The 12,090-nt window shown below is 40.8% G+C and overlaps 1 protein-coding gene across 7 annotated transcripts in view; it reads left to right on the forward strand.

The window, feature by feature from the left end:
* ARID1B (AT-rich interaction domain 1B) overlaps window positions 1–12,090 on the forward strand; it is a 439,440-nt gene that overhangs the window by 47,847 nt on the left and 379,503 nt on the right. For all 7 annotated transcript variants that reach the window (XM_059401329.1, XM_059401325.1, XM_059401328.1 and 4 more), the window contains exon 2: window positions 2,686–2,880. In XM_059401329.1, coding sequence (XP_059257312.1) covers window positions 2,686–2,880 — 195 coding nt within the window. The remainder of the gene's footprint in view (window positions 1–2,685; window positions 2,881–12,090) is intronic.

Consider the following 12,090-nt stretch of genomic DNA (forward strand, 5'->3'; position numbering starts at 1 on the left):
TTACAAGTAGGCAGAGAGGCAGGCAGAGAGAGAGGAGGAAGCAGGCTCCCTGCTGAGCAGAGAGCCCGATGCGGGGCTCGATCCCAGGACCCTGAGAACGAACATGACCTGAGCCAAAGGCAGAGGCTTTAACCCACTGAGCCACCCAGGCGCCCCTCCTGTGTGCGTTCTAATCTTTGTTCAGCCTGTCTCCTTCAGGGAATTGGTCATTTCTCCAGGACTGGCTGTTCATTTTTCTTCAGTGCCTGGCACACTGGCACACTGCACATACCAGCCTCGGGCTGGGGGATCAGAGGGAGGGAAGACCACCAGCTCTTGTAGCTTCCCCAGCTTGGGTTTTCAGTCCGTGCTCCTGGCTCACCTCTCCCCTCCCATTCATGTCTTAACGTTCCTCACCTTCTGACCACTGCTCTCCCCTCTGATGGCCTTCCTTGCCAAACCCAGTAATTCCCTTCTAGTCATGGAGAAAAGCTTTCACCCTCACCTCTTGGACACCTGGCTGGCATTTGGTACACCTCATTTGTTGCCACGCACGACTCCCTTCTTCTTCTTCTTTTTTTTTTTTTAAAGATTTTATTTATTTATTTGACACAGAGAGATCACAAGTAGGCAGAGAGGCAGGCAGAGAGAGAGAGAAGGAAGCAGGCTCCCAGCTGAGCAGGAAGCCCGATGTGGGACTCGATCCCAGGACCCTGAGATCATGACCCGAGCCGAAGTCAGTGGCCTAACCCACTGAGCCACCCAGGCGCCCCATGACTCCCTTCTTTTCCATGATTCTCTATCCTCTAGAATCTCTGTTTTCTGACTGTTCTTTTGGCTTCCTGTGGGCTCCTCCTTTCCCTTCTCCCTAAAATGGTGATCTTCTTTACAATTTTGTCCTCTATGCATTGTTCTTATTTCATATATTCTTCCTAGATGAAGTTCTTGAGTTTTTATATTATCCAGTTTTTGGTGAACATTTTATTTTGTGCCAGGTGTACTATTTGACTTATGTCCTGGAGATACAAGAGTGAGTAAAAACAGAAGAATCACTGCCTCTCCAGGAGCATGTATCCTCTGTTTGCTGACTTACCCTATTTATCATTCTAGGTCAGCCCTTATTCCCCAAACTATAAACACATTGGGTCCCTTCCTTCTAGATGTTTTCGGCTGGATTCCCTATAGGAACCTCAGATTTCCTATGTAGAACTCTGAAGGCTCTCTGGCATGTGGGGGAGAGGGTAGAGCTGCTGCTTTCTCGGCATATCTGACTCAGTTGGTGTCTTACCATCTGTTGAGCCACCATTGACTCCTGCCTTCTTCCATCACTCGCTCAGTCTCTAAGTCGTGTTGCATTTGCACCATTACTTGCATCTGGGCTGGCTTTCTCCCACCAGGGCCGCCCGCCCTGCCTCCAGGCCACTGCTGGAGAGCAGGCTTTCCGAAAGCTGGATCCCACCGCAGCTCTCTGTTAAAAGCACCCAGTGGTTCACCCCGAGATGCAATCTGAAGCCTTTAAGATGGCGTGCGGGGCTCACCCGTGTGCTGGTTCTGCCTGCTTCAGCTCCTTCTCTGCTGATTCCTCCGTCCTTTGGATGTGAACTGCCTGTGTCCCCTCCTGCCCTCCTACACAGCTCACCTCCCTTGAGCCTCTCTGCTTTATGCTGCTGCTCTGTTCCACTCTATGCCCACCTTGAGCCTGGTGCTTCCTCACTAGTTCTGCTAATTTTTAAGCCTTCTAATATATTACATAGAATCTGGCATACAGTAGGGATCAATATATGGTTTTGGAAGGAAGGCAGGCAGGCAGGCGGGAGGGATCTGTTGGATGAATGCTGCAGGCTTTTGTAACACTGCGGGGAGGAACTTCCCCCACTTCCGCTTTGCTCCTTTGAAACACCCAGGGCAAGAAAGTCCCAGCAGAGGCTCGAGTTCTGGCTCTCCTGAATGGCCTTGGCCCTGGGGCCCATGGGCTGACTCACCAAACCCAAAATAAAACTCAGATTCTAGTTTGGATCTGGTTATGTTTGGTAAGATACTGACATGGGGAAGGTGGATTGTGACTCAGAGTCTGGGTGCCTATTCATGCGCAGTAGTGATCTTTGAAAATTTTTACCCTAGACATTCTGTATTATCAGAAATCTACCCTTTCACTTTCTAATGTGCACTCAGATGCATTAATGTTTGATCAGGAGTTGCAGACTCAGGTCCACATTAAAGTAGTTGTTCTAAGAATACTTTGAAGTCAAAAAGCGTTGCTAACCACTCAGTACACTTTGTCTTTATTACTAGTAAGCTGAAAGTAGCTGGGTGAGAGAAATGAGGTTATCATGCTCATTTCTTATATATGTATTAGAATTTTAGATGTTTTCTCTCTGCAAACTCTTTCCTACTCTTGTTTACATAGGATCCCTCATAATTGTTAAAACCTTCCTTAAAGTAAACAGTAAATGTCTTGTATCTATCTAGGCTTTGTTCCTAACCGTTCTTCTTTTGCCAGCTTGTTATCGTTTTTTCTTTTTTTTAATTAAATAATTGACTGATAGCATACTAGTTACAACATAATGATTTGATATTTGTATGTATTATGTATTTTTAGTATTGTCAAAAGTAAGGACAGTTGTGTTTTTAATGTATATGATAGTATAATAAAATTTCTGCCTTTGTAATAAATAATAATCTGTGTCTTTGTTTATTTCTTCCCAGGGCAGCCCAATGGATCCCATGGTGATGAAGAGACCTCAGTTGTACGGGATGGGCAGTAACCCTCATTCTCAGCCTCAGCAGAGCAGCCCTTACCCAGGAGGCTCCTACGGCCCCCCAGGCCCACAGCGGTATCCAATCAGCATCCAGGGTCGGACCCCCGGGGCCATGGGAGGAATGCAGTACCCACAGCAGCAGGTTTGTGCTGGTTAGAACCCCACCCCCCTTTAGTTTGGTGACGTTTTGTCTTTATTGCTTACGGTCTGCCTAAGATTGGTACTAAGAGAATTAGGGGCATTTCACTGATTTTCTTTTTTCTTTCCGTAGTTTTTTCAAGTAACCACACATCCAGTTTCCCTTTCTTTCAAAGAAGGAAAAGTGATGGGGCCCCTGGGTGGCTCAGTCGGTTAAGCTCCACTCAGGTCTTGATCTCAGGACGGTGACTACTACCAGAGTTGGGCTCCATGCTGGGCAGGGAGCCTGCTTAAAGGAGGAGTGGGGTGGGGACTGAGGAGGGTGGTGTGCCTGGGTGGCTCAGTCCATTAAACACTGGGTTCTGGATTTCTGCTCGGGTCATGATCTCAGGGTCATGAGATGGAGCCCTACTCTGCCTGGGGTCCCAGCGGGGAGCCTACTTAAGATTCTCTCTCTCCCTGTCCCTCTGTTGCCCCCTGCCCACCCTTGCATGTATGCGTGCACGCACTTTCTCTTAAAAAAAAAAAAAAAGAAAGAAAAGAAAAGGAAAAGTGAGCTTCTTAGAAAAAAGTGGACGAAAATACCCGTTTGGTAGAGGGCTGCTACTGTGTTACTGGCTGTTAAAAGATAGGCAGTTTCAACATTTTGCGCCGAGTTATATACATCTAAGCCTCCTAAGTGAACTAGGCTTGCTAACATTTCTGATGCCAGACTGGCAGATTTTGAACTGTGAATAGACTTTGTCAGGTGAAGTTTTAATTATTTAAAGAATAAATAACCATGAAAATGGCATCGACTTTGAGAGAAGTTTTTTATTCTCCCAAAAAGTTATTTTGCATTTATTTCTTAACATATTAATTTCATAGAGAGCATTTGGTATATATCTGTTTTCTTAGATTTGGATGGGTTTTGTGTTTTTACTTAAAAAAGAGTTTTCTTCCTTTTAAAGACCCAGTATTTTTCTCCTTTTTCTCTGGAATCGAATAGTTGGAGTCACCTTACATGACCGTCTACCTTCTACCTATAGTAAACCTGGTCTCTTGGATACTGGAGAGTAGATCCTTGTTATGTTGGCCTGAGGAAGCATGAAATTAGGAAAAGACTAAATTAGACTGAGACTCGTTAGGGTGTTTAGTCACTAGAAACACCAGAAAGCCTTACTTGTAAACCCCCACACCATGTCTGTCCCCTGGGGGTGCATTGGGGCTGGTGCTGGGTGCCTGTTACTCCCTCCAGATAGGTTCTTCCATAACGTTGCCAGGAACCTGTTCCAGGGTCTCATATACTTCCTCACTGGGAAATCTTCCCTGTGTTTGACCAAAAATCATCTGTGGGGGGAAAACCACTGAATCCGACTTTGGTTCTCTCTCAAGTAGATGTGGAGAATGATTCACTCTTACACGCTCCAGAGCTGTGTTCATGAAGTCGCATCTGAGCCTTTTCCTTTAAGACTGAATATTGTTTTTCCTCTTTATCTTTTGTCCCTCCTTTGGTGATAGTTTTATTTTAAGGTAGTTGTAGGGAAAGATAGAAGTAGCTCAGCCTTTGCGTCCTAGCTGTTGGTTCCTTAAACAGCTCTTGTTACTGTCAATAGTTCTTACTCTCCTTTATTAAATTGGCTGTCCAGAATTCTCTCAGTCACTTGCACACTTAATTGCTCTCTTAATTTTCTTCAACATGATTCCTTTTTTACAGCAATATTTTGCTGCCTAGAGTAAAACATCTTTAGCTGAGGTTACTAATTGTGAGGGGGGAATAATTTGTAGATGATTGAAAAGTAAGATGTGATTCTCTCTTCCTTCTTCTAGTCTTAATCTAATTTGCACTTAGTTGAGGGGAAGAAGGCCCAGGCCGCTGGCTGCCAAAATCCGAATTCTCCTCTGTAGCTGATTTCCTGATGGTTCTGTATGATAGCCTGGCCACAGGAAGAGAGTAGAGGCAGCAGAGAAGAAGTAGCAGGAGTAATGGAAAGAAGTAGATGCTAACCATGCCTTGTTTTTCTGCATCTTCTTTTTTTCCTGTTTTCCTGATTTCAGATTTGAAAGTCATTTCGAAAGGTGGTGTTCATGGCAAGCTACCAGATGCTCCTTTATCTTTTTCTGTGATGAGTTCAAGTCTTATTATAAGGTTTCCACATTGGCATAGTTTGCAATCCCAAAGTAGAAATCCAATAAATGGAAAGAGTGTGTAAAGAATGATTTACCCAAGGGGCATCTGGAAGGTCCAGTCAGTTAAGCATCTGACTTTGGCTTGGGTTATGGTAGTTATCATCTCAGGGTTCTGGGATCAAGCCCCAGGTCAGGTTCCGTGCTCCACACAGAATCTGCTTGAGGATTCTCTCTCTCCATCTTCCTCTGGCCCTCTCCCTGCTTGTGCACATGCATGCTCGCTCTCTCTCAATTAAATAAATAAAGTCAGGACATGCTTACAAGACTGAGCCACCCACATGCCCGAAAATAAAACTTTTTTTTTTTTTTTTAAGAAAAGGAATGGTTACTTAGGAATATTTTTTTCATTATTTGCTTCCCCACAAATATGAGGGTAAAAGTAGAGGACATACACAAATGCATACGGTAGTCTTAATTTTCTTTGGTTCTTGGTGGCTCTTACATAGTTCTGAAATCCAGTAACTCTTGGATTTATTTGAAGGGACAAAATGATGAAGATAACTCACCCAAGTATTTCAGCAAATTTTTAATTAAGATTTTAGATTAGGTATTTTACTGCTAACCAGAAGAAATGTCTAATTCTAATTAAGGACAGATCTTTTTGATAATGAAAGGAAAATAGTGTATCTGGCAAGAAACTGAATGCTATGGCAATAAAATGTCAACCTTTCATGTTGAGTTCATCATAATCGAGGGTTCTAAGGAATCTGTATTGCTTTTTCACCCATTCATTTAGTTATAATATAGTCTTAAAATATAGTATCTTGCTTTGATACCTAAAAGGCTGAAAATAGCTGTGAATGCATTTTTGAATGTAACAGTTTAAAGGGGACACAGATTATACTTTGTAATACGAAGTTCATGTGATCAGTTAGGTGTAGACTAATCAATAGCCTAGAAATTGAAACAGAAAATAGTTAAGAAGGTTTTGGGTGAAGGTTAGTAGGGCACATTTACTTTATTAGGTTTAGCCTGTGCTTTTTTGGTGAGGAATTCTCAGTGAGTTGCTTTGTTTGTAAATTTTGGGTAATTATGAATTTATCCACACACAGGGTCCTGGCACAGTGATTGGCTACTGGTCCTATGTGTTTTCTCCAAGTATTAATGTAATAGGCTGAGCATTTCTATAATCATGTCTGCTAATGTTTCTCAGGGAAAAACTTGAAAGATAATGATGACATTGAGTTTTTATTGAGTGGACATCACCACCTAGGCATGACTTCGCTTTGGATAGCCTCCAGAGCTTTCTGTGTTTGGTTTGTGAACCTCTAATGAGCTGAATCCGGTTCGTTTAATATTGCTCATATATTTCTGCAAAGGATTAAAATGCAGGAATTCAAGTTTGTAAATTGAGTTGCCCACTTACCAGCTGAGTGGTAAGTTGTCTTTGGCTCAGGGGTCACAGTTTGATTCCTGGCTAGCATTCCACTCCTGTGATAGGAATTTTAAATGAGCATTCTGGTAGAAAGGACTGCCATGCTTATGTGAAATTTAACATGGATAGTATCATTGCTTGCTTTTTGTTTCTGAGAGGAGGAAGTGGCCACTGGGTGTTTGATTTTACTGTTAACCTGCTGATTCTTGACTGGTATGGTGATAATTTTATTTTTGAAATATATTCATGACTGGATCTTCAGGTATGACATGATAATACTGCATCATTTTGGTGTTTATTAACTGGAACTAGAGTTGTGGTCTTTCATGTGCCGATTCTCCCACATCATCAGGTGCGTACATGGCTAAACAGATCAGTTTTGCACAGTGCTCTAAAAACTAGTCTGCTTGAGTTTTTATTGAGCTGAGAGGGGAAATGAATTTTCTATGCCTCTGTGGAGAATGTTCTGCCTCCAGGCTCCTGGAATTCAAACCTGGAGATGGTTAACAGAAGTATACTGGTTGATTTCATCTAATACAGAGCTACACAGAGGAAGTATAACCTTTAAGGTTACTAGACTCGGACCCTGAGTTTTGCAGATTTTTAAAAAACGTAGACATGAAGGTACCCTTTGCTGGATCAGGGATGTGGGTGAGCAGATGTTTTGTTTTACTTCTTTTGTCCTTTGTGATCATAAATGTATACATAGGCCTGTGCCGGGTTGCTTTAAAAAAATATTTTCATATGAAACAAACAGCACCCAGGGGAAAAAGGCTATAGAAGCAAAGGTATATTTATTTGTGTCAAGCACATTTCAATTACTGCATGTAGTGTGAGATTTTTTTCAAGTTATCAAGGGTTAGTGGGTTGATATTTTAACGGTCCTTACCTTGCTGCATAAGTTTGTATAATCTAGTGCCTGTTGGCATTATAAAGCCAAGGAAAGGGAAAGAGGGCAAAGTGAGAGATTTAAGTTTATGAATGTTTTTAGAATGGAAAATCATGACTTTTTAGTTTTTACAAACACATCTGTATTGCAAAGACATTTACAACAATAAGAGCATGCTATAACAGTAAGAATATAATCATTGTTTTGAAAGATGTTCTAGCAAAATTAAATAGAAATTAGTTATTTTTGTTGAGGTGATCCATCTGAACTTACCACTTAAACCCTAATTAAAGTTGAGGTTCTTTTGAAAAAGACTGTAGAAATCAATAGGTATTCTCATTTGTGTCTTTATCTTCTGCACCCTTTGGATATGTCTATTTTTGCTGCGTGTTTCTTGAGTAAAATATTTATTTCAGAACATAAGCATTTTATTTGGTACTATCTTAACAGCCAAAACACTTCTTCCAATGCAAATGTTTATTTTGGCAGCAGATGTTTCTAAAAGGAGACAAACATTACAATTGTTTGGCTAAAATAAATGTTTTCTTTGGGGTTACTGAGGCAGCCAAGCAAGTTCTAGGATTCCCACCTGTGTTACTTTATATTGTCAATCTATTCTGGTAAAAAGTGTTTACTTTTAAAAATATAGTCAAAATTATGTCTTGATACAGTTTGAACAATGGCTCTGAAAAGTCATGATGAATGGGCGGGGGGTGGGGGATTGGTTAAAGACTTAATAATTCCAGAGTTTGGGGTTATGAAATGTTTGGACTCAGTCTCTGAATCCTAAATGTGAATTCAATAATCAAGGCTTAATTTTGGTTTTGCCTAAGAGGACCTTAGGCTTCCTATTTTTAAGGAGCCTAATGGGATGTGATAGGATGAGAAAGGAAGGCTTGACTTCATGGGGAAGGATGGGTGCCTAGTGTCCGTTTTAATTTTTTGATAGTTTATGTTCATCCAAAGACATACCCACCCACACCTGTGTGTGCACACGCTTGCTTGCAACAGGCTCGTATAAAACAGAACATTGTGTGACAGTGGTATCTTAGTGTAACAAAATCTATCTCAATATGCATATTAAATACATTAGGCGTGTATTCTATGTGTGCAGAGATACCCGTATGTATATAAATGAACAAATACATGAATAAAATGAAGATAAACATTTTGGGCAGTAAAATAATGACTGCTGAGAGACTTCTTTTACTGTGGTGTTTGCAGTATTTTTAAATAGGCATGTTCTGTACTAAGGGACTTGGAGCCAAGCTGCTTTGCTTGTACACCTGAAATGTTTGGAGTCCTTTCAGTGGATCGCAGATTTGTATAAATAATGGTCTTTTGTTGGCCACATTTTGTCTTGATTTCCTCAGTTGTTCTTCATCAGTGAACATGAAGGTATTTAAGGTTTACCAACAAAATACATTTACACCTCCTATTTCTGCTTCCAAGTAGATAGCAGATGCTACTGTCTTTGATGCCAAAGTTCCCTGTAGATGGAGTTTTGTACCAAGAGAATATTTTTGAAAAGATTTGTAGATATGATAATTTTTATTTGCTCCTTAAAATGTAAATTTCTGGAATACTTAACTGGTTGTATTTACTTTTTATATTGTAGTTGAATTGAAGCATATTTTGAAGGATTCAGTGAGACATTCTTAGTAAAGGAGGATTTGAAGAGATCACATTTCAAGTTAAATAGAAATTTTTAAATCATTAGCCTTTTTCCTAAAAATGAGCAAAGACAAGGTTTCATCCTTGAAATTTTAATGAGAAAATGTGAGATGATTTCTCTTGTAGTTTGGATAGCTGCTTTTACATTAGAAAGTTTATACTATGTGTGTTTTTATCTGAACATCTACATTGTTCTAGATAGTCTAAAGATTATATGTGGTATACAGTGCCTGCTCTCTGCTTGTAGTTTATACTGTTTTGTCACTCACATATGAGTTCTATGTATTTTACATTCATGGACTTTCAACTAAAATATCTCTTGAGCTTTTCTAGTATGTTTTTGTTTTTGAGATGTAAATCTTAAGCATATGTTTTAGGGAGTATTAGAATAGCTTGAGTATATTTTAAATAAATTTGGTTTATTTGCTTTTCTAAATAAAGAAACATTAAATGTGGTATTTATGTTAAAATTTAAACAATTCAAATTAAGCTCATGGGTGATACCAGTAAAACCAACCAACCACATTATTTCAGTGCTCCCTGAAACACAACCAGCCCCAGAAATAGCTGAACGACAACAAAAATCCCAGAAGACAAATGGACAGTTACAGTGACTAAGTGGCATATTTTAGGCTGGTAGTTCTCAAGCTTGCTGAATGTTAGAATCTCCCAGGTTGCTTTAAGCACTCCGGGTTCAGATGCTCATATCAAGGACATCCGAATGTTAAGGCCCCCTTCTGTCTTTTTCTGAGCGCCACTGGTGACACCCCCATGCAGCCAGGGTTGACAAGCAGGTGTCGGAGGCACACCGGTAGGTAAGGACCCCAGAGCAGGTTTTGGGCCAGCAGCATTGCCATCCTTCAGGGGAGCTTGTTCTCAGGCTTTGCCCAGTGAGTCAGGAGCTTAGCACTGCCCCGAAGGGATGAAATGCGCCCAGAATCAGGAGTTGGGACAGTGCAGTTCTCGCTGATTAATGCCTGTAGCCTGTGTGGGATGTTTGATAAATCAGGACCTCACCCTGCTCATCTACCAAATGAGGGGCTTGGACTACAGGATCTCCCAGCTTGGATGCTCCTTTTAAAATAATAGTCGGTTAATGTTTTTTTCATTTTAGTTTTAAGTTTCAGAGTCTTATGACTTCAGATACCATCTTCTGAAATTTATGGCTTGACACTTGATGGGTTGTGGTAATATCACTACGAACACATTCTTTAAAACTTTTTCCAGAGGGGAAAGAGCTCTTTCTTCCTTAAAGATGGGCAGATTTGTTACAATCAGTGCGACCAGTTATTTACTTTTAATGTACATTTTTTTTTTTTTAAGATTTTATTTTTGAGAGCAAGCACAGAGAGAGAGTTCAAGTGGAGGTGGGGGCTAGGGGCAGAGGGAGAGAGAGAAGCAGATTCCCCGAGGAGTAGGGAACCCGGCAGGGATTGACCTGAGCTCAGGCAGTTAGCCACCTGGGCCACCCAGGCACCCCTAATTTTATTATTTTTAAATTGACAGTTCCTCAGATAACTTCATTCTTTTGAATACCTGTTTTATGCTGGGTATGTAGAATGTTCTCTATCCTTTTTAATATGTAGAAAATCATAATGTTGAGATGCTAATAACTTTATTTGGAGTCAGAAAAGGAAGCAAAGAGAGACCCAATAATTACTTACTCAGTTAACAGATGACTAGTTTCTAAGTAGTTCTGAAAATAAGTATGTACTTTACAACGTTAGGATAAACTATGTACACTGAATTCTGAATAGAAATAAGGACTTTCAAGACTTATCTTCTGTGCTTTAACTTTCACTCCTCTTTAACTTCCATGACAATGGATTTGATGACTGTATCTTTGTCTCTCTTTTTTTTAAATTTTATGTATTTTTTAAAGGTTTTATTTATTTATTTGACAGATCACAAGTTGACAGAGAGGCAGGCAGAGAGAGAGGAGGAAGCAGGCTCCCTGCCAAGCAGAGAGCCCGATGTGGGGCTCGATCCCAGGACCCTGGGATCATGACCTGAGCCAAAGGCAGAGGCTTAACCCAATGAGCCACCCAGGGGCCCCTGTATCTTTGTCTCTTAAAACAGGTTTTTTTCTGGCCACCTGGGTGGCTTGATCAGTTAAGTGTTGGCCTTCAGCTCAGGTCGTGATCTCAGGGTCCTGGGATTGAGCCCCACATTGGGCTCCCAGCTCAATGGGGAGTCTGCTTCTCCCTCTTCCCCACTCATGTATGCTTGTGCTCCCTCTCTTTCCCTCAAATAAATAAAACTGTTTCTAAAAAAAGTTTTTTTTTCAAGGGCAAAGTAAGTTTTTTTCTTTCATGTTAGTAGCCAAAAGTGAAATTCTTTTTGTTCAAAAGTTCTTTATAACAGTTTGATTATTTTTCTACACAACATATTTGCAAAGGCCATTTTTACTTTGCACTTTGGAGAATAACATTAAAAATTAAATCTGTAGTTGCGAATGAAATTAGGAAAAAACAAACAAACAAACAAACAAACACTTTAGCCAAGAAGGAGAAGAGAAAGAAGGTGGGCGAGAGCATGAGGGGAAGAAGGGAAGCACAAGGCGACAAATAGGAAAAAAGTGGCAGCCTTGCTTCTCAAAGAGTCGCTGTGTGGATGCCTCCCTGGCTCGGGATTTGCTCAGCCCGGCTTCCTAGGCCTCAGGAGTAACTCCCCGTGTGCGATCAGGTGTTAGAAATTTCCTGAAAATTCTGGAGCTGAGACATGAGTGTGGTTAGAGTATATGTATAAAGCAAACATCCCTTGCCTCCTAACTTAGCCCCAAACCAAAACTTAGCAATGGTCTGCGACAGCCAGTTACCCAGCTTCCTATCTCCTGTGAAGAAGAAAACAGACTGTATCCTGAAGAAGTAACCAAACTAGTCTCTCTGTTGGTATTGATCATCAAGAAGGTACTTATTTCTTTTTTAACAACTACCGAATAAGCCAGTGGAATTAACCTCTCAGGGTTAGTCAAAGGCAAGGATCCAGGTCAATTTCTATAGACCATCCAACATTCAAAAACAGAAAGTGAGACTAATATAAATAGCAAAACCTGAGAGCATTGAATTAAAATGCAAAGGGATCATTGCTGAGATAATTAAATTTCA

The sequence above is a fragment of the Mustela nigripes genome, chromosome 5 (assembly GCF_022355385.1).
Source record: "Mustela nigripes isolate SB6536 chromosome 5, MUSNIG.SB6536, whole genome shotgun sequence".
In the NCBI taxonomy this organism is placed as follows: domain Eukaryota; kingdom Metazoa; phylum Chordata; class Mammalia; order Carnivora; family Mustelidae; genus Mustela; species Mustela nigripes.